This window comes from Drosophila erecta, unplaced genomic scaffold, assembly GCF_003286155.1.
Source record: "Drosophila erecta strain 14021-0224.00,06,07 unplaced genomic scaffold, DereRS2 tig00000000-arrow-pilon, whole genome shotgun sequence".
Taxonomy (NCBI): domain Eukaryota; kingdom Metazoa; phylum Arthropoda; class Insecta; order Diptera; family Drosophilidae; genus Drosophila; species Drosophila erecta.
In genome coordinates this window covers 15,982,446-16,007,206 of record NW_020825194.1, presented here as the reverse complement: position 1 = coordinate 16,007,206, position 24,761 = coordinate 15,982,446, and the positions used below count along the sequence as shown (strand labels likewise).

The window sequence follows — 24,761 nt, the reverse complement described above, 5'->3', positions numbered from 1 at the left end:
TTTTATGATTACAACAAGGTCATATATCGACTATTATGACTGGACAGTCTAATTGCCCAGGACAATTACGCACGGTCATGATTCCGCATTGACCATATACTCGGACACCCTATTTCCAATAATTTCCTGGGAGCCATAGAAATCGCCACTTGCCGCGGATAAAATGAATGAAAATATTGGGGTTGTATTTATGGTTTGATTTTGGAATTTCATTTTATTGAACTCGAACGGAATTTTAGCTGGTTTCTTATGCAATTCTAATTATTGGTTAAATGACCGGTTCTTATATGCAATATTCAATTTTACAATTGGTTTTTCTTGGTCATCGGCGAGGCCGTTCCACTTAGCCAGTCGGTGATGTCAGCTTCGTTTCTGGAAAGCCATTCGATGTTGTACTTGATGGTTTCCACGGCCTCCAACCGGGAGTTAGCTCCAGCTCCCGATTCGGGGTACTTGGAGAAGAAGTGCTGAACCTCCTCCAGTTTCACGGAGCTGGCAAAGTTGGCCGTGATCCGGGCGATAAGTCGGCCAAAGTTGCGGTCATTCAGGCCAAAACGGGCAGAGAGCTGAGGCCACTGTTCGCGGTAGAATTCCCAGACCACAGGTTCACCCACAGGATTGGCGGCTATGTACTGCACACAGGTGAAATAGTCCTGGGAGCGTACTATGCTCTCATCACTAGAGGCCAGAACCAGGAAGTTGAACAGATACTGGCTGTTCCGAACGCCAGACAATCCGTACATCAGCTTCACCTTCTCGCTGGCATCGGTTTCGGCCACAAAGAGTTGGAACAACTGCTCCCAGCTCGATTGGCTGGTGGACTGCTGCATGCCGTAGTAGTAGACGATCTCGCGAAGATCGGGGGAAGGTCGGCTGCTCGGATTTTGGAGGAAGGCGTTGAAGCGCTCGGAAGCCTGCTGCAGACAATCTGGAACACCCAATGCACAGGCGGCGGTCAAAATGGAAACTCGCAGGCGGCTGCAAAGGAATATGGAATGTTTGAGTAACATAGATTGAAGCCCTTTTATAGTTTTCAGAACAATTTCACAAAACAGATATACAAAATGTATACTCACTTCCTAAGGTGATCATTGGCGTCCACAGTCCATCCCACCTCCCCGTATACGCCGGCGATCAGACTTCTGGCGTAGGTAAGGTACGAGACATATCCCTCGCTGAACATGAGACTGCGATGGAGCGACCTGAGCTTATTAGAGGCTACATACCAGGGCACGAAATCACGCTCCTGGGCCAAGTAAGCAGTCATCCCCAGGGGAATTCTGTAGGATAGTTGGCTGGCATCCGCCAGAGCGAAGCTATCGTCCAAAAGATGGGCACGATCGGAGATTTCGAAACGAGCGGGATTGGTGGTTAACTGCTGGATGAGCAGGGCCCACAGGTTATCGTCGTAGTTGACACGATAGTAGCCAGTTTGGTTGACGTTCAACTTGATCCACTGCACCTCGCTGGTCACGGCAATTCCCGCAAAGTCAACATCGTAGCCGTATATGAAGCTGTCCCTTGAACCATCATCAGCAAACCAGGTAATCGGAACACTCCACTTGTATCCGTAGGGGCTATCTGAAGGAGCCTCCTCGTAACTGGCTGGATTGGAGAGGAATCGCTGCTGGCTAATCTGGAAACTACCCTCTCCCACCTTCGAAACATTCAACACTGGATAGCCCATCTGTTCAGTCCAGGTGAGCATCAGTTTCTTGATATCCCAGTTAGGGGCTACAGCTTGAACTTCAGTAAGGAAATCATCGGTCACCGTGTTATTGAACTGATGCTTCACCAAGTAATTGGTCACCGCCTGCTCAAACTGTTCGGCGCCCACAAGAGTCTCCAGCATGCGGATCACGGATCCTCCCTTTTCGTAACTAATGGTGTCGAATATGGCCGTAATTTCATCGGGGCTTTCTACCTTCTGGACAATTGGATGGGAGGATAGCTTGGCATCGTATACCAACACGGGTTGCAGGGCCACGATTTGGAATTGCTCCACCTGATTGATAAATGTAATTACATTTTCTTAAAGGCTTTTAAATCGGTATGTTAGATTTCCTTACCATTCCCCAGTCCGGGTGAACAGCATTGACTCCCTTGTACTGCATATAGCGGGCGAATCCCTCGTTCAGCCACAGATCGTTCCACCACTTCATGGTGACCAGGTTTCCGAACCACTGGTGTGCAATCTCATGGGCCAGAGTTCCGGCTATCGATTGTTTGTTCGCCGTGGAGCTGTAACTGGGATCGTACAGCAGAGCGGTCTCTCTGTAAGTGACCAATCCCCAGTGCTCCATGGCCCCCGAGGCGAAGTCGGGAATGGCGGCCATGTCCAGTTTGGTCAACGGATAGGGCACCTTATAGTACTGAATATAGTACTCCGTGACAGCTTGTCCGAACTCCAGAGCAAACTCGACTTTGTTGATTTGATGCGAGGTGGCATAGGCATGCATGGTGAAGTCCTCGCCAATTCCGTTGGCCTTCACCGTGGTGTTCTGGGAAGTGAAGTCTGACACAATGATGCATACCAGGTAGGTGCTCATCGACACACTCGTCTCGAAGATGGCCTCAGTATAGTCTCCCAAGTAGTTGGAAAGCTAAGATTTAATTCATGTTAAACCTATTTAACTTGTTTGTTTACTTGATCTCACAATTTGCTGCATGTTGGAAACGGCATGGTAGGATCCCGATGGATGAACCACTGTGATGGCGAATGTGGCCTTCATGGCTGGCTCATCGAAGCATGGGAAGGCTTGACGCGCGTAGGTGGGTTCGAATTTTGTCGTTGACATGGTTCTGCATAGGAAAATGATTAAATATTTTAAAAATAATTACACTCAAACCAACTAGCTAGTTTGCAATTAAAATATTTACGACAGATTAACCATATTAATGGTTACTCAGATCAAGTCATGAAAACGCATTGCATACTTTTAGGCACACCATAAAAATATCTGAAATACCTAATAGTTCCTGCCTCGTTTAGATATGTACTGCTGTAGAGACCCACGAGCTTGTCCTTCATCTGACCATCGAAAATGATTCCCAGGGTAATACTGGCACCCACCGGCAGCTCTGCCGCCAACGTGATGATCAGAAACTGTCGATCCTCCTCCAGCTCGAACTTTTCCACCTCTCTATTCAGCACATAGACACTTGTGATATTCAGGCGATAGGAGTGCAGAATAATCTGATTCGTGGCCTCCACCACCTTGATACTAATCCTCTGCTGACCGGTGAAGCTGCCTGTTTCCAGATCCGGGTGCCAATAGAGCTCGTAGTGCGTGGGCACCAGGTTCGTGGGCAGGCGGTAATCAATCTGTAGGGGTAGATTGAACTAATAAATGCATTCGACTGATTAGCAAATGGCTACACACCGTGTCTTCACGCTTCATGCGTATGCCGCTCTCCCCGTTCCACTCCTCGAATACATCGATCTTGTCCTGCACATCGCGGAGGTCCCTTTCCAGCTGAGCCTTCTGCACCGCCACCACCACTGTGGCCGTGGCAAAGGCCACCACCGCCCAGGAGAGCACCACCTGAAACCAATAGCCACTAAGGAACATCTTTGCAATCGCACCTGTCGCGAGCGACTAACTAGCGTTAAGACAGTCAATCCAACTCTTAGCACTTGTTGCACAATAATCGAATCGGTTTGATAGTGCGGGCAATGGAAATGGTTTATGTTCACCTACGCGATTACGATAGTGATTGGCCAAATAGCCGCGATTACGGTCTACTGGGCGATAGGGTAAAAGCTAGAGAAAGTGGGAACATACGGAGCGGTAGGGTATGAACTCGCGCGGTTATGACACCTTAAGTTTATGTGTTAAGCCAATTTTACACTTTTACCATTGCTTGACGCAAATCTGTACGATTCTGTTAGATTCGCTCCACCTCACTGAGAAAATAAGGAACTGTAAAAATTAGATTTTTCAGCTGATGTATCCAACACATTAAAGCAAAAACAGAATTTTACTTAAAAAAAAAATATTAAAAGTGACTAAATATTTTAGCAAATAATAGTATATAGTATAAAATATTTTATGAGAGCTTTAGTAAAGATATAAGAATATAAAGAACGTTAAGATTAAGTATGCAGCTTCCAGAGACATAGACGCAGCGCAAATGTTGGCACTCCCACTCTAATGCCCACAAACCGCACAAAACTCGAAGTGTCTAAAAACCTATAAATGTTTTTGGCATAATTTTCTAAAAATCTGCATTCAAATTTGGAAATTAATTGTTACCAAATTTTGTTGTAATTTTTCTAATGATGTATAAATTAAAAAATGTTCCAAGGCTGAAGCTCAAGGCTGAAGTCGATAACTCAACTTATCTTAATCGCATTTTGAAGTGGCATGCATCTAAATGTTTCTGGAGCAATTCTATAAAAATCTGCATTAATATTTTGTAAATTTATTTTTTCTTTTAATTTTCTTGTAATTTTTTCTGAAGTTATGATGTTGTAGAAATTAAAAAAAAATATAAAAATGGCCCAAATTCTAAAGTCCATATCTCAACATATTTTTATTGGATTTTGAAGTGGCATTTTTGAAATATGTTGTGATATTTTTTGGTACTTTTTTATTAGTCTTGTAATTTTCTATCGATTTGCAATAATCGTTTTACAACGCACCCTCTACCGCCCAGAATGCGCCTAAAACTGTCACGACCACGCGTTTGAATTTTTTAAAAAATTCTCTTACACAATTTTCTACCGATTCTACAGAAAATTTTGAAATTTCTCGTTTCTTTCACTAGCTACTCAGCTACGGGGTATCCGATAGTCGGAGAAATCGATTATAGTATTCCATCTTGTTCTATTTACAATCATTTAATAGGGGTTTTATAATATATGAAGTAAGTTGCCGTTGCTTGTAAAATTTAGTTTGAACATTTGACCGTGCAATAAATGTCAATCAAAATACTTCGTGTCCTTTAGTGGCACCCAAACCTGGTTATCAACTCTTGTTATCAATCAGTCCAATGGAGAATTGCTTATTTATAGAGGTGTAATTTCAGTTTTCCCCATAGCTACGCTTATCTTTATTTTCACTTGTGCGGCACATTTTTGGATTATAATGGCAATTAGGTGAGTGCATGTTTACTGCTATCCATGGTCGCAAGACTAACTCCTCTAACTTTTTTACAGTGGTTGCTTGTCCAGCCAGGCGTCCACATCCGCTAGGTTCTCGGCCAGCCAAACAATGTTGTTCTTGACCGTCTCCAAAGCCCTCACCCGTGCAGCTGTCCCGGCTCCAGCTTCCGGGTATTTGGCGAAGAACTGTTCCATCTCTTCCAGCTTGGTTTGGGTGCTAAAGCGGGCCGTTATCGAGGGAATCAGGTTGCCCAAATAGCGCTCGTTTAGTCCAAATCGGTCCACAAGTCGCTGCCAGTTCTCCCGGACATAGTCCCACACCAGGGACTCACCGACTGGATTCGCGGAGATGTAGGTAATGCAGGTGAAGTAGTCCTGACCTCGCACATACTCCTCGTTCCAGGCCAGGTCAATGTAGCGCTGCAATATCCAGGGTATCTGAATGGCGGACAGGCCATACATCAGCTTGGACTTCTCGCTGGCATCGGCTTCGTTGACGAACAGCTCCCACACTGCATCCCAATCCTCCTGGCTGCCAACGGACTGTAGTCCGTAGTAGTAGACAGTTTCACGAACATCGGGCTTTGGACGACCCTCCGGCTTGGCCAGCCATGTGTTGAACTGCGCTCCGGCTTCAGAGAGACAGGATTCCAGGCCCAGGGAACAGGCGGCACTCAAAGCGGTGACACGAAGGCGACTAGAGAGGTAGGAAGAAGCGATAAAAATATGCACAGATCTACAAAAGAATCTACCCACTTATCCAAGTGATCCGCGCCGACTGTCCAGGTGAGTGCGGTATAGATGGGCTCAATCAAAGCTGTGGCGTACTTCTTGTACTTGGCGTAGGTGCTGGTGTAGTAGAGGGTCCTCTTCAGCGAGGTCAGACGGGAAGCAGCCACACTCCAAGGAACGTAATCGGTCTCCTTGTCCAAGTATCTGGTCAACTCGAAGGCCGTTGCATAGGGCAACTGAGTAGAATCCGCCAGGGCAAAGGCATCGTTGAGGAGATGAGCGCGATCCACAGAGCCGAATGCCCCTGGTTGCGCCACCAACTGGTCGGCCAGGTCATTCCACAGATCGGTATCGTAATTAACGCGATAATAGCCCTCCTGATCGGCGTTGAACTTAATCCACTGGACGGCAGCAGGAACGGTTACAGTGACTGTCAAAGAAAAAAAAAACCACTAAGGCTTAGAGATCTAAGATCTGGGAAGCCATGCTCCAGCATACAGATGACACCACTTACTTTCGCTCTGGTCATGATAAAACCACAGGCGCTGCACCACCGACTCCGAACTGGTAAAATATGTGATGGGGATCGACCAGCGGTAGCTATATAATGTATGTGCGAAATTCGCGATCAGATAGCGTCCAGGCATTAAGTTCTGCACACTCACTTGAATTCCGAGGGCTCGTGATCGGCGTCATAGTCATTCGGGTTGGACAAGAAGCGCTTCTGCGTCAATTTGTATTCCGTGCCGGAGACCTTTTCGATCGTGACCACTGGCAGACCCATCTGCAAAAAAGAATGGGGTGTTGAAATATTCGCGAACTTGGAGGCACATATTTGGGTTTACCTGCACCGTCCATGTTAGCATAATCTCTGTGACATTGTAGCCCAGTTCCAGTTTGTCGATCTCTGTGAAGAAGTTACCCGTTTCTGCTGTGGAGAACTTGTACTCATTCAAATAATTGGTCACCGCCTGGCGGAAGGTAGTCTGCCCCAGGAAACCCTCCAGCATTCGCACAAGGGAGGAACCCTTGGAGTACGTGATGGTGTCGAAGATCTCCGTGATCTGGTCAGGATTCTCCACGGTCTGGATGATCGGGTGGGAGCCGAGGGTTCCATCCAAGGTGAGTACACTGTGCAAAGTGCTCACGCTGAATTGATCACGCTGTGGAGTATATTATATATCGAAATGATTGAGTGTATCCCTGGTTAACCTAGGGGCACTTGCCATTTGCCATTCTGGGTAGACGGCATCCACGCCCAAGTACTCAATGAAGCTAGCGAAGCCTTCGTTTAGCCAGAGGTCGTTCCACCAGTTCATGGTTACTTATAAAAGATAATTCAATTTACTGTTAAATATTACTTCCGACCGTTGCAGCTCCGGTAAGAATGCGAATTTAAAATAGGCTATAAATAACGTTACCCAAGTTATAACTTACCCAAGTTTCCAAACCACATGTGAGCGAATTCGTGGGCGATCACGCTGGCAATGCGCTGCTTGTTGCTGGCGGAACTCGTGGCTTCATCGTACAAAAGCGATGTTTCCCTGTAGGTGACCAATCCCCAGTGTTCCATGGCACCAGAGACGAAGTCGGGAATAGCAGCCATATCAAGTTTGGGCAGCGGATAGGCGATTTGGAAGTAGTCGATGTAGTACTCGATGACTCCCTTGCCAATGGTCACAGCAAGATCCACTTTGTCGATTTGCTCCGGAGTGGCGTAGACGCTCATATTGAAGTTGTTTCCAATGCCATTGGTGTCGATTTCGACGTGCTTGGCGGTGAAGTCGGAGACAATAAAGCAGGCCAGGTAGGTGCTCATGGGAACACTTTTGGCGAACGTGACCTCCTTGAAGGCTCCCTGGCTGACAATGGAGTCCACGTCCATGTTGGACAGAGCATGGTAATCCTCCCCAGAGGGATGCACCAGGGTAATGGTGAACTCGGCCTTCAATGCTGGCTCATCAAAGCAGGGAAAAGCCTGGCGAGCATAAGTGGGTTCGAACTTGGAGGTGGCTATCCCCTTGCGGGTCTCATCCTTCTTCACATACGACGAACTGTATAGTCCCACAATCTTGTTGACCATCGAACCCTCGAATCCAATATGCAGCCTCACTTGCCTGCCTTTTGTCAGTGGTTCGCTTAGCTGGAATATCAAAAATTCCCTAACAGAATCCACTGTTGTCTCCAGTATCTGCAAAGTATTACTGCCCGTATTCATTATGGATGCACTCGAAATGCTTAGGTTGAGGGAGTGCAAGACTATCTTGTCGGTGGCCTCTTCAACTGTAATTGAAATGGTCTCCTGTCCACTGAATTCTCCAGTATCGATGTTGGGAAACAGATAGAGATCATAGTGGGTGGGCTTTAGAGTTCCGGGCAATCGGTAGTCGATCTTCTCTTCGGGGGATGCAGTGGTGCTGGGTTCACTTGTTGAAGCCGTGGAACCTGGTGACTCGGTGCTTCCTGGTGACTCAGTGCTACCTGGAGAAGCTGTGCTGCCAGGAGAGGCTGTGCTTCCTGGAGAAGCTGTGCTGCCAGGAGAGGCTGTGCTTCCTGGAGAAGCTGTGCTGCCAGGATCCGCAGTGCTAGCCGTTGTCGGAGCAGCTGTGCTCGCATACCCAGCCTCCAGGAGGTCTAACTTCTCCTGGGCATCGCGCAAATCACTCTGAAGACCCGCCTTCTGGACGGCCAGGACAATGGTCGATACGGTGAAGGCCGTGAGCGCGAGGCTCAGCCCAATGGCTACCAACTTCGCGGTGACTATCATAACACGTTAATCCGGCACGAGCGGAGTCCAAAGCGCAACTAAGCGTTCCCTGTTGAAATAGCGACAGGTTAGGTAGTGGGGGAATCTGAAGTGGGCCCCTATATCTTAATTGGCTGACTGCGTTTGCAGATTGCTAATCTAATCGCGAGTCGATGAGCATTAGCCGGGCGTGGGGATAAGTCGGAACATATGTATGGAACGAGTGCCGGTGCGGCTGACAATAGCCCGAATTTATGGACCCTGTCATGGCGCTTTGATTAAACTTAGAAATGCCAGAGATCTGGCGCGTTTTTCCTCATCACGTCGGGATTCCAAGCTGCTTGCTGAGCCCCGAGGAACTTCCAGTGTCACGGCACATATGTGTGATTGTATCCCTCGGATACTTCTATACTCAGGCTCACGAGCACCAATTGAGCAATTTTTTTACTACCTGCGATCCTTCGTGATCGCTCTATCCCTTTCTGTTTCTGTTTTACCCGGCGCTTAGGTCCTAAAAAACCCTTTTCCGGTGCTACGCAGACAGGACTGTCGACCTAATTAGAGAATCGGTATTTTCATTGTGTTAAAACCCAAACATCGAAATTTCCGCACACGTTTTCGCAACGCCTGGAACTGAAGTGCTTTATAATGACTTTGGCTGTGTTCTGTGAAGTGACAATACAAGTACTGTCAGATATTAACTTTTACTAATTGCATTATCTTTAAATTTCCTACAAGCTATTATATTAAAGAGATTATACTCATGGTCAAATGAAACTGAATATGAGTGTTTACCTTTTATTTTCTGAAGTACTATCAATATGTCGGCGTTTATATAAACTTTGTGGTTTTTATTGGTTACCTCTTATCACATGTGAAATATTGCTAGACAATCATCGGAAAAAATCCCAAAAAAACCCCTTATCAATATCTGGCTATCTGTTCCTAATGGTGCTTAACACCATAATCCTAGGTATTAACTTTTGACTAGTATAGCAACAATACTGGCAGTTCCCGCCGGCTCACCACAAAGGACAATTAATTTCCCAGATTATATATACTGTTGCTCATATGTTTTGTTATATAATTGGCCAGTCCAAAACCCAAACAAACCCGACCCCGTATCGGGCATTGATGTTGTGCAGTGTGAGTCCGGGAAAATCCGGCCGTACTGAATGGACTCGACTGGAATTCATTCATGAGCACGTCGGGTGCCGTTGAAGGCTCTACCTGCCTAAGCGTGGGAAAGTTGATCGCAGCGATCCTCTGCCGCAGGACGAGAGCAGGTAGTCAACCAGGAAACTGGGCTGCTCCGCAATTGCGTCGCGGGCTGTCAGTGGGTTTTTGTACCCGTCCGTCGCCGGGAGTTCCTACCCCCTGTCCATGCAAAATTTCCAAGTGGAAAACGGCAAATTTCCGGTTTTTTGAGCAGGCCCGAAATTCCCACGGGCCGGCCCCAGGAGGGCGCCCCGGCTTGGAATGTGCAGGCTATATAAGTGTGCTGCCCAGGCACATCATCATTCAGTCGAGCTAACGACATCGCTGAGATAACACCCTATATCACAACAGAAATATAATATAAATCGGACAACATGATTTTTGCCATCACATTCTTTATGGGTGTCACGAGCACTTTGGCGGCAGTTTTGGAGCCCATGAACTACTACCAGTACACCCAGTTCCAGGCACCACTTTCCTGGGAGGATATAACCGGAAAGGGCTTGAAACAGGCCCTCGATAGCTGCCAGCAGAGTTTCCAGTGGCAGCGATGGAACTGTCCCAGCCAGGATTTCGTGCAGAAGAATTCCAAGCCTGAGGAAAACTCACCAAATCGGGAGGATGTCTATGTGGCGGCCATTTCCATGGCAGCCATAGTGCACACGCTGACCAAGGACTGTGCCAATGGAGTAATCGCCGGATGCGGGTGCACTGAAAATGCCCTGAATGTACCCTGTGCCCATGAACCCACCAAGGCACTGGAGCAGTACGAGAAGCATTTCGGATCGGGATCAGGAGCCACCAGTCACAATCGGCGGGTGGTGGGAGCTCTACTACAGAGATCACTGGAACAAGAATGCCGATGCAAGCAACCAGGACCTGTGCAGGGCGAGTGCCAGGAGGAGGAGTGTGTGGCGGTACTGAAGCCATTCGAAGCCATTGCCCAGGATCTCCTTCAAATGTACGACGATGCCATCCAACTAGAAGGAGCCAGTAGCAATCTGAAGATTATGTGGCAAAACATTCCCATAGACTCCCTGGTTTTCATGCAGGACTCGCCCAACTACTGCGAACGCGATGCCACCGGGCTGTGGAAGGGAACTCGGGGTCGACAGTGCTCCAAGGACAGCAGTGGTTCTCTGGAGGAACGCCTCTCGTGCCAGCAGTTGTGCCGCGTCTGCGGATACCGCGTGAGATCCCAGCACGTGAGAACCGAGAGGAGGTGCAATTGCAAACTGGTCTGGGGATTCCGACTCCAGTGCGATGTGTGCGTCCAGCTGGAAAGGCAGTACTCCTGCTACTAAACGGATTTTCCACTGGAAATGGAGTCCAGGTCTGGGGCGCTGGTCGAGCCCCACAAAATCAGTTTACCTACATTTAAGTTAATTTATTTGATTCCACCTCTTATTTATTGCCACAACAAATGCTATCAATAAATACGCAATTTAACTTATACCATAGAAACGACTTTGCAGCCACTTTTCATCGCGTTTATGGGCCTTTGTTATTTATGGACTCTAAGGCAGACTTTAGATCATTGATTTTAGCTGCAGGCGGTTTAACGATTAATGACTTAATTCTCTAGTCTAGACTTTCATTCACTAGAGTTCTTTTACTAAGGTGTTTAAATAATATTTTGTATCGTTTTGGTTGGGTAAAACTACTGCCATTTGCACTCCAAGAAAAGGTATGGTGATCAACCCGATTTGTGTAAATGTTTATTTGGAAGCACTAAAAGCCTAGAACGGAAACTCAGCCATGTGAGACCACCTAACTGATCCAGGTGGTTGGCTTGCCCTCCACCCGGTAGCCATTGTATGCGGCAGCCGCCGAGGAGGCAGCGGCGGCCAACTCTGACCTTCGACTTGGTTCACCGGCCCAGTAGGAGGGCACCTCGTAGCTCTGGACCATCTTGTTGCCATTCTTGATGGCCGAGATGATCAGCAGGAAGATGGCCAGCTTGCCCACCAGAATCGATTTGACCAGGAGCAGCTTCAGCTTGGTGACCAGAAATGGAACAATGGCCGATTGGATGAGAAAGGGGAGAATGAAGAGTGGTAAGACTTTGGTGATCATGTCGTACTTCTTGCCGCGACCTGAGGGAATAATAGAGTATTAAGCTAAGTTTTCAAATATAATATGTGCAAGGCAGTCGAATCCCACCTTCTTCACTATTATCTAAGGTTAACCAGCGAGCTCCGATGATCTCCTTGAGATTCTCGCCATCCAGTTTCACATGCACAATGTCGTTGCTCATGTCCAGACTGACGTTCAGTCCAGGACCCACGTGGTACCGCTGTATACTCTCGTCCTCCGACAAAAAATCGGGCTGATCCGTTTCGGATTCCAGCTCCTCCTTTCGCTTGTTGCGATCCTTGCGCTTGCGTTTGCGTCGTTTTTTGGCGGCTAGCGATTCACTATCATCGTAATTGGGGGACTCTGTTTGGGTCTCCATCAGAGCCTCGGCCTGGGCATCCTGACGAATTTCCTGGGCCAATGAATCCCTTGGGTCCTCTTGATCGGGCTCAACTCTTTCAGGTGTCTCATTTTCCGCCATCTGGGGAACACTCACGCGATCTCGCAAGCGTTTCTTGTACTCACTGGTCGTTTTGTTGCCCAAATAGGTGCTCTTGTAGTTCTTGTAGATGCCCATGAAGATGTGCGAGTTCTTGCGCAGCGCCTGCTTGTCCTCTGGCTCATAGCTGCTGGCCAACCCTCTAGCCGCCTCCTGGCTGACGGTGGATGTCTCCTGGTTGGCATCGCCACTGCTGTCCTGGCCCAGAGCCAGCGAACTACAGAGCACACTCAGTAAAAGGAACCTCACCAAGTCGCTCATCTCTGTTGCATGCCAGTTGGCTGTGGGTCTGAGTGAATTAATCTTGGTGCAACCGCTGCAATGGCCTGCTGCAAAATGTGGCACGATCGGCGATGGCCAAGCGTTTTATCAACTCCGAAGAAAGCTGAAGAAAAGCAGCAGAGTAGCGGCTGAATGGCCAGAGTTAGCTGCATTCTGAGGCTGGAATTGGCATTGGAATTGAGCACAGAGACAACTGAAAAGAGTGGCGAGAAGTGGCCGCTGCATCAGCAACCTGTTGCCATTTGCAATGCTACAAGTTGCAGGTTTGCCACCAGTGCTAGAACACGATTCTTGTGCTGGATCCTCTTTAATTAAATTGCCAGTCGCACAAGTCGATGTCTGTGTTAGAAGTAGTAGCGAAAAAAACTAGAGTAGGCCTGCAATTTCTCAGTGATCGCGCTCATTGATTTCTTTTAGCTTTAATTGCCCCCGGGACCCCGCGGTATTGGCCATAAATAACGCTGGCTCTCTAAGTAGCCTGCTAACGGTTCCCGACTCCATTCTTTAACCCACAGCTTCAGACTACGGTCTTCAGACATGAGACGCCTCCAATTAACGCTTGACGGCCATCGCATGGGAAAGTTGTTGACAAAACTGGCGCAGGCGGGCAGATCGCTCTCAAAATCCAGAGTAGAAAGTAAATTCTATCCATCCAGCGTCGCGAAAAATCCGCTTTACCGATTTGGTCACCTAATTTACTTTCACACAATTAGCAAACAAATACTCACACTCGCGGTAGGGAAATCTTTATTGCGCTAGCCATGGTTTTATTTTACCAATAACATGTCCGTGGCGATACGACACGCTTTTCTCAATACTAAGTTTTGGCAACAAGTAGCACACTAAATCTAATCTAATCTTCTGTCCGGCTAATCCAGTCCGAAAAAGAGTTCAAACATGACTAACAAAATGCATGGAATGTGATAAAAACTCGGACATAAATATTGTATTTGAGGAAAAGGGATCTAAAAGGCAATTATTAACAATTTTACTGTGGATATTTGAACTACTCCAAAGTTCTACAGGAATCCAGATAATGTAAAGAGAAAAACTGTCAGTGAAAACAAAAAAGACGATAATAGTATTCACTATTTACTCATACAAAGTGGTTAATAAAAGTGAATTGCGATGCAGAGGGCGTGGAATGCCAAGCATTCATCAATGGACATCCGTTACTCAGCCGAATGGTAAAACATAGTTGCGGATTTAACCACAGGTATAGATTATAAATTAAAATGCAGTACGACATTGTTAATTAGCTGATAAATCATTATCGGCCGGTGACGAAAAATGAAAGCGAATCGGACACAGAGACATGGGTGCTGCCCTCAATATAGACACGCGTCGTGAAAGAATGCCCATGTCCAAGTTCCATTCCATTTCCAAGTTCCTATGCAGCACACTCCCAAATGCGTTGGGCCCGAAAAAGGGCCCTCGGAGGTAGTGAAAATAATGACTGACTGCATGCATATTCAAAAACATACACTGCTAGAAATCGGAAGTGGATGAGCCATGTATCCATCAGCGATATTCCAAATAAAGTCAAGTCTACTTGTCACAAATCAAAATAAAGTAATAAATATACATTTATGTTAATTTGATTTTCAAAATATTGTATAATAATAATATTATTAGTATCTATTATATTATATTATATATTATTAGTATCTACTATTATCAAAACATACCGCATATTTTTTTCAGTGTGCCGGGATCTATGAGCCGGGCAGTGTGATTTCAGTACGAGTCGCATGGCAGCGGCACGATTCGCTTGTTTTGGCGCACGTTCGTGCCACGCTGCGGCTACGCGATGTCCGGCTCCCGAATTTCAAGTAGCCGCCCAGCAAGCCGGCCCAGACCCTCGATAAAAGCCAATGTCAATGTGAGCCCTCCATTCAATTGCTAGCCAGTGCCGGAGTCGAGCAGTGCAGTGTCGAACGGATTACCAGATACTCATCCTCAAGGAATCCCCAAACCGTCAAACCAAATCGAAATGGCCGCCAACCAGAAGATTGTGTTCGCCCTCGTCTGCCTCTTTTTGGCATGTGATTTGGTGCTGGGTCAGCAGCAGGCGGCCAACAGCTCGGATGCGGAATCGGATGTGGCGGGTTAGTGCTTATACCAAGTGTTGGAGTGTTGTTTACTCTTAATTGTTAGAAACATTTAGAAACATTTTCTGCGATTACATTTTCCAGAGAAAGTGATGTAATATATTCTGATGGCAGTTGTAACCTTTAAGCATACTAAAACTTAAAATTAAAAAGTGTAATAATCCATATTTAATATTTGCATTCTGAAAATCTATTTACTAGCTTCAAGTGTGTCAAATCAATTCGTATACCACTTACTGAAGTTCACCTGCTCACAAAAATTAATTAACTTAACATTTGAAGAAGTTAATCTTATAAATGTATTTGTTTTGCCTTTTCCAGAAAGTCGTACTTTCGGCCATCATTTCCTGCGGCGCATCAGCTTCGCCCTGGTGCCCGGCGCATTCGTGGTGGGCGTGATCACCACCCTGCTGGCGGCCTTGACCGTCGTCTCCATCAAGGGACTGGGCGTGGGCGTTATCCTGCTGGTGCTGGCCATCGGTCAAATGCTGTCCCGTGCTCTTCCCGTCCAGGCAGCCGCCGCCTATGCCGCTGCACCCGTTCCCGTCCAGGCTCCCGTGCCGGTGGTCTACTCCCACTCGCACACCCAGCAGCCCGTCTGGTTGGAGAAAGAGTGGTAGAGGATTTGGTTCGGTTTTGGATGGCCAGGATGACAATGCAACACCAGGGATAACGGCGAGCTGGTAGCGGGTCAGGATTCAGATTTACCTCAGCCTCAGCGAGCGTGCAACCAAATAATAATTTAAGTCTAGTTTAAATTATTTATTTAACTTATTTATTTACAAGAAGTCGAGGATGGCAAAGACATTTAGCAGAGAATTTGTATTATGAAATCAGTATGCAAATTAGTCTGCTGAATGAAGAAGCATAACAACTGAGCAGTTCACCAAGAAAAACAAATAATTAAAATATTGTAAAGAATTCGGAAAAGAAAATGTTCTACTGAAGGAAACAATAAATATGATACATATAATAAAAGCACATTAAAACATAAACAATCACGTTTAATGAAAGTACTGAAGGAGTAAATTACTTGGTTTCCCCAAACTTAAATGTTTATCCGATGTTTAAATAACAAATCAATAATAGCGATTTCAGCTGACAGCGCCAATGGATTTTATTCGATTGCGTCTGCCTTTCTGCTGAAATGAAAAGTGAAATTTGTATCTCATTTTGTATTCAACAGAGGGCGTTCGTAATTTACGGTTCTTTTAACTGCTCTTCCGCAGTGCCACACGTATAGAAAGCTATCTATATAGATACTCCCAGTTCCAAAATAATCGAAATGGGTCACAGTTAGTCGCAACACCAATGCTGATAATTGTCTGGGGCCCAGATTTCTCTGTGACTTTACTCATAGCTCATTATGGTAAAAGACTAATTAATTAACTCTCACTTGAACCATCGTCACTTAATTCAAAGCGTATCGATTTTCTACCGATCTAGCCACTCAATCATCTCAAATCCGGCTTTAATTGTTCCACTTTGTGGCGATTTTACAATCTTGCACACTGTCAACAAAGTATCGCGCTTATGGATACACTTGCAGATATTAATTAATCAAACTTATTAAAGAACCATATTGATTAACGATATTGATTTAAATAAAGTTGTCTTATCCAAATTGTATTGTAGCAATTTTAGCATTTCAGAAAAACTATTCCCAATATATTTACTAAATATAAGCAGTTTCTATCTTGCAAGAGAATAATATATTTTAATTTCAAAAACAAATATAAGCAGTTTATACTAGGGTAGAGAATAATATGTTGTAGCTTAATAGATATATATGAGTATGAATATTCCTTCGATATTTTCTTTTCCGTTTTTGCTTTCATATGAGGTCTTAAAATGTTCTACATTAAATGAACACCTGGTGCACCGTTGAGTTACTTTTACTTGCAGACGCACTGGTGACACAGTTTTGGATACTGATACATGGGGCAGGTGCGCCAGATTCTCAGCTCGAAAAGAACTGATTCTGACAAGGATTAGAGGAACGACAACTGGACACAGAATTTTGGATGTAAACAAACGAATGTATCGGCCATAAGTCATGCAAGTGGGGCAAGTAGCTTGCAGCCTGCTGCATGCGGCATGTGGCAAGTAAGAGCGAGTGCCGCCTGACCCGCTAAACTAAATCTAAGAAGCAGTCGAGCGTTGGCGATCGCAAACCAGTTGGCCCGGCCGGAGGAAAGTAGTGGCCAAGAATTGGCATTCATTGGCCAGACAATCGGGCTAGGATGGCAGCTGCACTTGGCCAAGATGTGCATTCAGTTTTCCACTGTCACTGATGCCGTGCAGTTGTGTTGTGTAGGCAGAAGCGAAATAAACACACAAGAATGCGAGCTAACTCGACACGATCCTGGCACATCCTGTTCGGACTTTGCCTGTGTCTCCTTCTGAATTTCCACCCATCACTTGGCCAAGATGCAGTGCCTCCTAGCGAAGACTTGAACCCGAGCACAGGTCGCAGTCAGGCGGCGAATAGTGTGTCATACTTTAAGGCGTCCATTCCAATGAGAATCTACGAGTGTCTGCGGGAGTTCACCATGCTACACTGCACGAAATTGTACGTGCTGCAGAAAATGGAGGAGCGCCGCCAGATGCCAAACAGTGGCAACCTCACCCGCGACTTTGTGGATCAGTTCTTCGGAGACGAGACACACATGGGCAGTTTGGTGGGCAAAAAGTACCACAAAATGTCCGAGAAGGAGCTCAACCAGCGATTGGTCGTTAACTTTCAGCGGTTCTTTAAGCATCGTGATCTAAAGATGCACCTCCTCCCCGGAATGCTGGTGAAGATTGTGCCCAGCAAGGACAACAAACTGAAATTCTCGATCAAGAAGGGTGAGCTTATCAGATAAATCCCTCGCATCTACTTATACCTAAATATAAGACTGTTAATAATATATTGAATTTTATCTAGTTAATAGCTAGTTCTTGTTTTATATTTTATCTTTTTATATTACTAAGAATGAAGATACATACATATGTATAAGATACTTTCACACATTAATTTCGTATTTCAGCAAGCGAGTTTGGCTGCCTTGATTTTAAGTGTGGCTTTCGTAATCGCGATATATTTGACGCATACCCAAACAAGTGATGGGGAATTCGTATTATATAATCTTTTTATTTGAAAATTAGCATAGTACACCTTGCGGGTCTAGACGTTTTAAAAAACAAACAAATTAGTTAAAAGGCTATTCGCTATTTTTGATGACCTTGAGAACAGTAACCAAATTCCAAAAATACTTATGTGCAATGCTGTTCAGGAAGCAAAACTAAATTTAAATTTATGGCAATAACATTCATTGAAAATAAGAACTGGATTTTATCTGTATAACTAGCTTAATTCTTTATTTGTTATAGAAAAACTAACTAATTTTTTGTTTCCTTCTTAAATATACCATTACTTATATTCTACAGCACCCAAATCCCGCATGGGGCGATCGCGAAGACGTGAAACCGAAGAAATGGACCTGAACCTGATGAATATACCTTCCCTCAGTGGGGCTGGTGCGAATAGTGGAAGTGTGGAGACCTACGAGCCGGAAGCGGAAGGAGATTCCAAGCAGCAGGGTGTTCTGGGGGGCGGAGGAGGCGTGGCCGGTGGCGATGGAGGCGGCGGAGGCATTCTGGGAAAGCGCAAGAAGAAGAACTCGTACAAGGTCACCATGATGCAGGTGGCGGTGCCCATGCTGATCTTCCCCGTCGTCCTGCTTGGCAGTCTCCTGCCCTTCATCCTGCCGGCCCTTAAGATGGCCACCATCCTGTCGCTGGTGATGAACAATGGCGCCTTTATGGCGGCTTTACTGTATGCCGCCCGAACGCAGTTCAACACCCACGAGGAGCAGCACATCAGCTACAGTTAGCTCCCGCATTAATGTCCGCCCTTAGTTAATTTTCCCATTAAATGCCCGTATCATTGCTTCATTTTTTCCATGTCTTTGGAAGCCAATAAAAAAGAGAAAGTATACTCACTGTGTTTCCACTTTGTAATGTACTAAAATTAACATTTTGCTCAACCAATTTACTTTGAGCAGGTCATATATATTCATTATTTCTCAAATCATTCACATTCGTAAAAGGTCCCAAAATGCATTTGAACTTTTAGGTTTATGTCTAGCTTAAGACTAACTACAGAAATAAAGCCCTTTCAAGGTGTTAATGGGCTAATGACACGTAATAAATTTTCAATGGGGAAATTTATTGTACTTCAAAATATAATTTCAGCAATTATACACAATAGAAGTCGTAAAAATATAGAATTCACGAGTAGGCACATAACTTAAACAAATGTATTAAAGTGTACTTAAATGTTGTATTTACTCACCATTAAAAATAGTTCTCAGTAAGAAAATATTTAATCAATTAAACAATTAAACACTCATTTGGATCTTGAGAAGCATTGCGCATGTCACCCTTTTCGATAATAATTCCATTACAATATTTTTGTTTGGTTTTTTATAATTTTGTTATAATTTTCAACAATAGTTGGATTGAAATGTACAATTTAGACCTACATAACTAACACAATGTACACACACATAAAAGTCGATGCTTAAAATAGATCTTAGCAGGTACGCTTAATTCTAGAACCTCTTGCGTAAATATACATTTATTAATATATAAAAATAGAGATAGGGATAGAGATAGGGAGAGGGTGGCAGATGTGTTCATTATCCCCGAACGACAAGTGCGAGATAGGGATTGTGTAAAGAATTAATAGGGTGCAGGTTTTTTAACACTGAGTTGCTGCGAACGAGTTGCATTGACTAATCTCGAATAGTTTTCATTTGTTTTGTAGTATTTGGAATTGAAGCCATTGATATATAAGATGTTCTTGCTGCCATCAAATCGGGTTCCACTATCGGAATCCTCCTGTTGTGCTTCTTTTCACTTTGTTTACAGCCATTATTCAGATGCGCAGACAGTACGGAGAATAGGCAATTAATATAATTAAATACTGAAGACCCGATGTGGCAGCAAGAAGTGTGTTCGTTTGGGTGAACTCCCACTGACCCCCGATCTCTAATCCAGCTTGCAATCGGACTCCTTGTTGACCACATTGGCTCCCTTGCGATCCTCCTCGCTGATGTCCTTGTCGTCCCATCCCCAAATGGCGTGCTCCTCCTTCTCGTGATCCAGGTGGGCCACCAGCTCGGTGGTCGGGATGGCACTGTTGTTGTTGGCATCCAGCAGGGCGGCAATGTGAGAGCCATCGCCAGTGCGAAGAACTCTCTTGTAGACCATCTCCTGGGAGACGAACTTCAGGTCATAGGCTTGTCCTTTGGGAGATGATAAAAGTAGCCAGGGTTAGTAAATACGTAGGGGCATGCAGTGCAGCAAAACCTACCGATCTTAGCCATCACATCGATAAAGGCCGTCGTCCAGTTGAAGCTGTAGGTGCCCAGCTCGGCTGCCTTGTAGTCCCAGGGGAACACGTGGTGGTAGTTGTGCCATCCCTCGCCGATGGTCAGGGTGGACACCAGCTTGTTGTTCATGGCGCTCACGTTGACATCGTAGGGCTTCATGCCGTAGAAGTGGGCGGCGCTGTTCACCAGCCAGGTGAAGTGCAGCGACAGGCAGAAGCGCAGCATGGAGCAGGTGAAGAAGCAGACGCGCAGCGAGCTGCCCATCACGTAGTAGGGGAAGATCATGGGCACGACGAAGCAGCAGATGGGCATCACCACGAAGTACATTCTAGGGGAATATTAATTGTTATAAATACAAGTGGGTAATGGCATGAGGAAGTCCCAAATCCGATTTAAGTTAAGTTAAGTTGCAATGAAATAATAACCAGTAAACTAAAAATTCAATTGCATTCGTAAAACCCCTTAAATTGAAAGCAACATTGTTTAGAAGATCGATGCCCATTGCCTACTTTTGGGCAAGCAAATGAATTGGCAAATGAATCCAAGAACACCCTGGATGTATAAAGATTCCAGATCTATGGTACTATAGCCTATGCACAATGCACTATGTACTGTAGGCACTCACTTCTTTTGGAACATGACGACGGGATCCTGCTCAATGTCCTCCATGGAGATCTGCTTGCCCTTGCTGGTCACATCGGGGTGCTTCTTGCACATCAGCCAGCCCATGTGGGCGAAGAAGAAGCCGCGTCGGGAGTTGTGGGGATCGGCGTGTGTGTCGGTGAACTTGTGGTGCACACGGTGGTCACGGGTCCACTCCCAGATGCTGTTCTGGAAGGCCAGGGACTGGCACAGCATGAGGAAGATGCGGAGTGGCAGCTTGGCCTTGTAGGCCTTGTGGGACCACAGACGATGCACTCCGGCTGTGATGCCCAGACCGCCAAAGAACATGGTGGCATAAACTGCAGATGATCCAGAAGCTTAGTAAGGCAAAGACGCAACGCGATGATACTCAGACTCACCTGGCAAGAGTTCCCAGTAGGCACTCTCGGCGAACACCAGGTACAGACCGTACAGGGCCATCGAGTGGAGGATGATGAAGAGTCCCACGTTGCGCCACACGATCTCCATTTCGTAGGGCTTGTTCTCGGCCGTCTTGGCCTCCGCCTTCTTGGCCACCTTCTGGGTGGCGGCTGCTGGAGGGGCGGCGGAAGTGGCTGGTGTGGCGGCCATCTTGTTGTTGTTGCCATCGGCAATGGCCGTCTCGGCCAATATAAAGGTACTGCCTATTATGTTGGGCGACATCTGCAAGCGAAATTGGAAAAGATACATATTCAGCAATTAGTATTTCCCATTGGCATTCAATAGTTTTCTTCTCTCTGATTTATGGCCTGTTGTCCCGACTATGTGGAGCCCACGTGGAGATGCAAATCAATCTGGGGGTGCTCCTCTGTGGCACTGCTTTCCCTCATTTAAATGCAGGACGCATTGCTATTTCACTATGGCACTATGAATCTCCATATGGGAGGCATCACCTCAGCTGCACGACTAATTATGGACCACAATTGAGGTGAGTGCCGATCGGCGACCTTCGCCAGTTGGCCAGCTTCAATGATACTCAAAACTGATACAAAGATAGCAAGCCGGAAGCGCAAAAAGAGAATTCCGAATAAAAGGCAATCCAAAGCCCAAGCCGAAAAAATTCAAACAACAAAATCCCCGCTGAAAAACAATCAATAATTTTTTTATGTTGTACACAACGAATGGAATATTTGCATATCCATTCTTTACAAACGCAGGTTTGAGTCTATCATTGAAAACCAGAAAAGGTTGGTCAAGAACCCTAAAAGTTGTACCCTAACCATAAAGGTTCTGTCAACATCATTTGGTACAATACTGCATACAGTATACGAGTCTACGAGTAAGCTGGAAAATCGTGGAAAGTTCTAACAAATGCATTGAGTAGTCCAAAGTCATTGCTGGCTTAGGCAGACAGCTTGCGAATTTGAATAACTTTGTTATTTATGCAGACCTGAATTAATTCATGAGCACAGGCCAGGTGAAAAAGTTCAGTCAAACACATTGCACACACGCCCTGTGGCCCCATTTAGTGGCACCACACATTGCACTTTGGAGCTGTGCAGTTTTCGTATCCCCGTGTCTGGGATATTTAAATCATTGCGGGTGCCGAGAGATCGCCACATAGAGTTGGCAACAAAAATAAGTTGGCCAAATGGATGAATGGCTGATGTTCAACTCTCTAGAATAGATAAATTAGACAACCGGTTGACCTCAGAGCGGCTGCATGTCTCGCATGGATTCAAAACAAAAGTATTCTTACTGCTGCTAGCTGTGCGCTTATATTCAAAGCCATTAACTTTCCGCAGTTCAATGTCAGTCGTCTGTTTTGGAATTTTATTCGCCTCCTTAATTCGGGCTTTCGGACTAGGTGGCCCTTGGCCTATGGTCTACTATATGTAAACCACTGGAAATTAGATCCACTATTAGGCGGTAATTCGTTAGCAGGTGCTGGGGAATGTAATTGAATATACGATAAAGCCCACCACCAACTTAATATCATGCAGGTGCCACGCGCTGCCTGAATTAAACTAGTTTTGCCACGGGTCTTCTTCAGATCGATGTCGAGACTCGGATGAGTCCAGCGCTCAATCATCCTTACCGGAATATTAGCATAGTTAAGTAACCACGATAAATTTATGTATAGAACTGCTTTTGTTTCGGGTTCTCCAACGCCGAATCAAGGTTGGTGTTGCCAACGAGTTTTGGGGGGTTTTTGGCAGAATGTGTCTTTATACTTTGGGTTAATCTGTGGGTTTCGTGCTCTGCGTTTCTTGGGACGGGAAGTAGCCACCGAGCACCTTCGGGGTAATAAATATGATGCGAAAGCTTATTGTTATGGGACCTGACTCAAATCTAATGCGGGGTGTGATTGATACCACGGGAGGAGCTCCATTGATCGATTCGAGCAGCGCACGCAGCTGTAAACGCTTTTCGCATACCAAGTATACATCAGTCATGATGGAACCCAGAACAGAAACTGGGAACGTGACTTTGGTCTGGTCTGGACGGACTCTCCGGCTTTCCATCTAAGCAGATCCCATCGGACTTAATATGCTTATGACCACATTATGCGTGGCATCCATACTCATTATATCTTATATATTACTCTGACGCATTTGCAATTAGCGGTTGCGGCTAGGAAAAAAGAGATTCGACTCGAATCGATTCGTGGAACTAAACTCCAAAAGTCAACTATACGGAATTCCATTCGTTCCATGTAGGGCTAGCATAATTTTTAGAATTATGAGTGCTACGTGAGGCGTCAATGGCTACTTTTTGGGTCTTGCCTCATCGCTTTATTCAATTCTTTTCATAAATATAATTTATTGCTCCATGAAATGCCATTTTCTATGCGTGAATCACATGGCCGATGAAGTGCTATCTGTCGATAGCTGTTGAAATTCGGCTCAAGCTTTTATGATGGGCAATCGAGTTCCTTCTATTTCCTGCTTGCTAGCTTCCGTAAAAGCAATTTCAAAAGCAAACTGATTTCATTTGCTCTGTCTCTATAAGAAATATGCCCACACTCACCTTTAAGGATTGAGTTTGCAACTAATACGTAGAAATCCAAGTGGAAAACTCAAAATCCGCTGAGTTTGGTTCGCTCACACTACACTTGATCACTGTTGGCACTAGAGTTCGTTTCGAATCGCCTCGATAAGGACGATTCCTCGATATATGATAGCTTTTTGCTTGGGTTCTCCGCTTTTTACAGCCACTACACACGGCACGTCCACGAGGCGCGATGAATGCACGGCGTATGAGGGATCGTAGCAACTGGCAGTGCTTTTTAAGCGCCTAGTTCAAAGAATTCGCACACCACACCACGATCGATCGTTAGACGCTTGGTTTTTGAGACTTTGAGACGCTGATCGGACCGAGAGAGCTGGCGGATGTATACAGTGCCTCCAAAGTTAACCAACACCGAAATTTAAAGCCGTCTCTCTGCGACTTCGACGCTTCTGCCGCCGCTTCGGTTCTTAAGATGATCGTTTCGGATCGGTTCGGATCGGATCGGATCGTAACGTATCGTATCGGATCGTATCGGATCCGATGGTATCGTATTGGGGCGAATCGGATCTCGGATATACGGGGCCGGGGTCGCTAATGCTATATCTTTTGCGTGTATGCGTCTCATTATATTCGGCGCGTGGCTGTTTGGTAACTTGGTCTTCAGGCGGATAGCATAGAATATCCAGCTCACTTGCACTTTCCATTGAGATGAAATATATGTATTAGGGGTAAGTCCCCTGGAAATCTGTTAGTGGCTCTACTCACGTACAAAGGGAAGCCACAACATTTTGGCCAAGTTTATTTGCGAGCGTTTTTTTTTTTTTTGTCGGATCATCTCAGGTCAAGCGGTTCAAACTATTGGTCAAGTGAGCTCGTCACGTCGATCGTTGATTTCTTTTTTTATTTTCTCATCTTTTTTATGGGGCTTTGTGCCGCCTGCTAATGAAGTGCTTGGGAAACATGTTTTCGAATTTCGGTATTATATAACGTTCTGACTTCGCTTAGGATCTGGGCC

General features: G+C 45.6%; 7 protein-coding genes across 7 annotated transcripts; 3 read left to right on the top strand and 4 right to left on the bottom strand.

Moving 5' to 3' along the window:
• Positions 1-187: 187 nt before the first annotated feature.
• Positions 188-3,665, bottom strand: LOC113563703 (glutamyl aminopeptidase). Its single transcript, XM_026983820.1, has 6 exons — positions 3,384-3,665; positions 2,970-3,325; positions 2,658-2,802; positions 2,070-2,603; positions 1,077-2,005; positions 188-978 (listed from the first exon to the last, which is right to left on the bottom strand). Exons 1-6 carry the CDS (start codon positions 3,570-3,572, stop codon positions 303-305), a joined length of 2,829 nt encoding a protein of 942 aa, XP_026839621.1. The 5' UTR covers positions 3,573-3,665; the 3' UTR covers positions 188-302.
• Positions 3,666-5,025: 1,360 nt separating this feature from the next.
• LOC6552755 (glutamyl aminopeptidase) lies at positions 5,026-8,674 on the bottom strand. The gene is made up of 7 exons (XM_001980257.3): positions 7,277-8,674; positions 7,066-7,163; positions 6,685-7,002; positions 6,505-6,623; positions 6,354-6,439; positions 5,864-6,269; positions 5,026-5,804 (listed from the first exon to the last, which is right to left on the bottom strand). The coding sequence occupies exons 1-7, from the start codon at positions 8,604-8,606 to the stop codon at positions 5,156-5,158; spliced, it is 3,006 nt and encodes a 1,001-aa protein (XP_001980293.1). The 5' UTR covers positions 8,607-8,674; the 3' UTR covers positions 5,026-5,155.
• Positions 8,675-10,107: 1,433 nt separating this feature from the next.
• On the top strand, positions 10,108-11,474 carry LOC6553201 (wnt inhibitor of Dorsal protein). Its single transcript, XM_001980258.3, has one exon. The coding sequence runs from the start codon at positions 10,178-10,180 to the stop codon at positions 11,105-11,107; it is 930 nt and encodes a 309-aa protein (XP_001980294.1). The 5' UTR covers positions 10,108-10,177; the 3' UTR covers positions 11,108-11,474.
• A 34-nt stretch (positions 11,475-11,508) lies between these two features.
• On the bottom strand, positions 11,509-12,736 carry LOC6553202. The gene is made up of 2 exons (XM_001980259.3): positions 11,967-12,736; positions 11,509-11,899 (listed from the first exon to the last, which is right to left on the bottom strand). Exons 1-2 carry the CDS (start codon positions 12,637-12,639, stop codon positions 11,574-11,576), a joined length of 999 nt encoding a protein of 332 aa, XP_001980295.1. The 5' UTR covers positions 12,640-12,736; the 3' UTR covers positions 11,509-11,573.
• A 1,768-nt stretch (positions 12,737-14,504) lies between these two features.
• LOC6553203 lies at positions 14,505-15,766 on the top strand. Its single transcript, XM_001980260.3, has 2 exons — positions 14,505-14,768; positions 15,093-15,766. The coding sequence occupies exons 1-2, from the start codon at positions 14,654-14,656 to the stop codon at positions 15,389-15,391; spliced, it is 414 nt and encodes a 137-aa protein (XP_001980296.1). The 5' UTR covers positions 14,505-14,653; the 3' UTR covers positions 15,392-15,766.
• Positions 15,767-17,038: 1,272 nt separating this feature from the next.
• On the top strand, positions 17,039-18,753 carry LOC6553204. The gene is made up of 2 exons (XM_001980261.3): positions 17,039-17,621; positions 18,204-18,753. Exons 1-2 carry the CDS (start codon positions 17,114-17,116, stop codon positions 18,647-18,649), a joined length of 954 nt encoding a protein of 317 aa, XP_001980297.1. The 5' UTR covers positions 17,039-17,113; the 3' UTR covers positions 18,650-18,753.
• A 686-nt stretch (positions 18,754-19,439) lies between these two features.
• LOC6553205 (stearoyl-CoA desaturase 5) lies at positions 19,440-24,213 on the bottom strand. Its single transcript, XM_001980262.3, has 5 exons — positions 23,765-24,213; positions 21,175-21,457; positions 20,778-21,114; positions 20,134-20,480; positions 19,440-20,065 (listed from the first exon to the last, which is right to left on the bottom strand). The coding sequence occupies exons 2-5, from the start codon at positions 21,455-21,457 to the stop codon at positions 19,809-19,811; spliced, it is 1,224 nt and encodes a 407-aa protein (XP_001980298.1). The 5' UTR covers positions 23,765-24,213; the 3' UTR covers positions 19,440-19,808.
• Between the last annotated feature and the right edge of the window lie 548 nt (positions 24,214-24,761).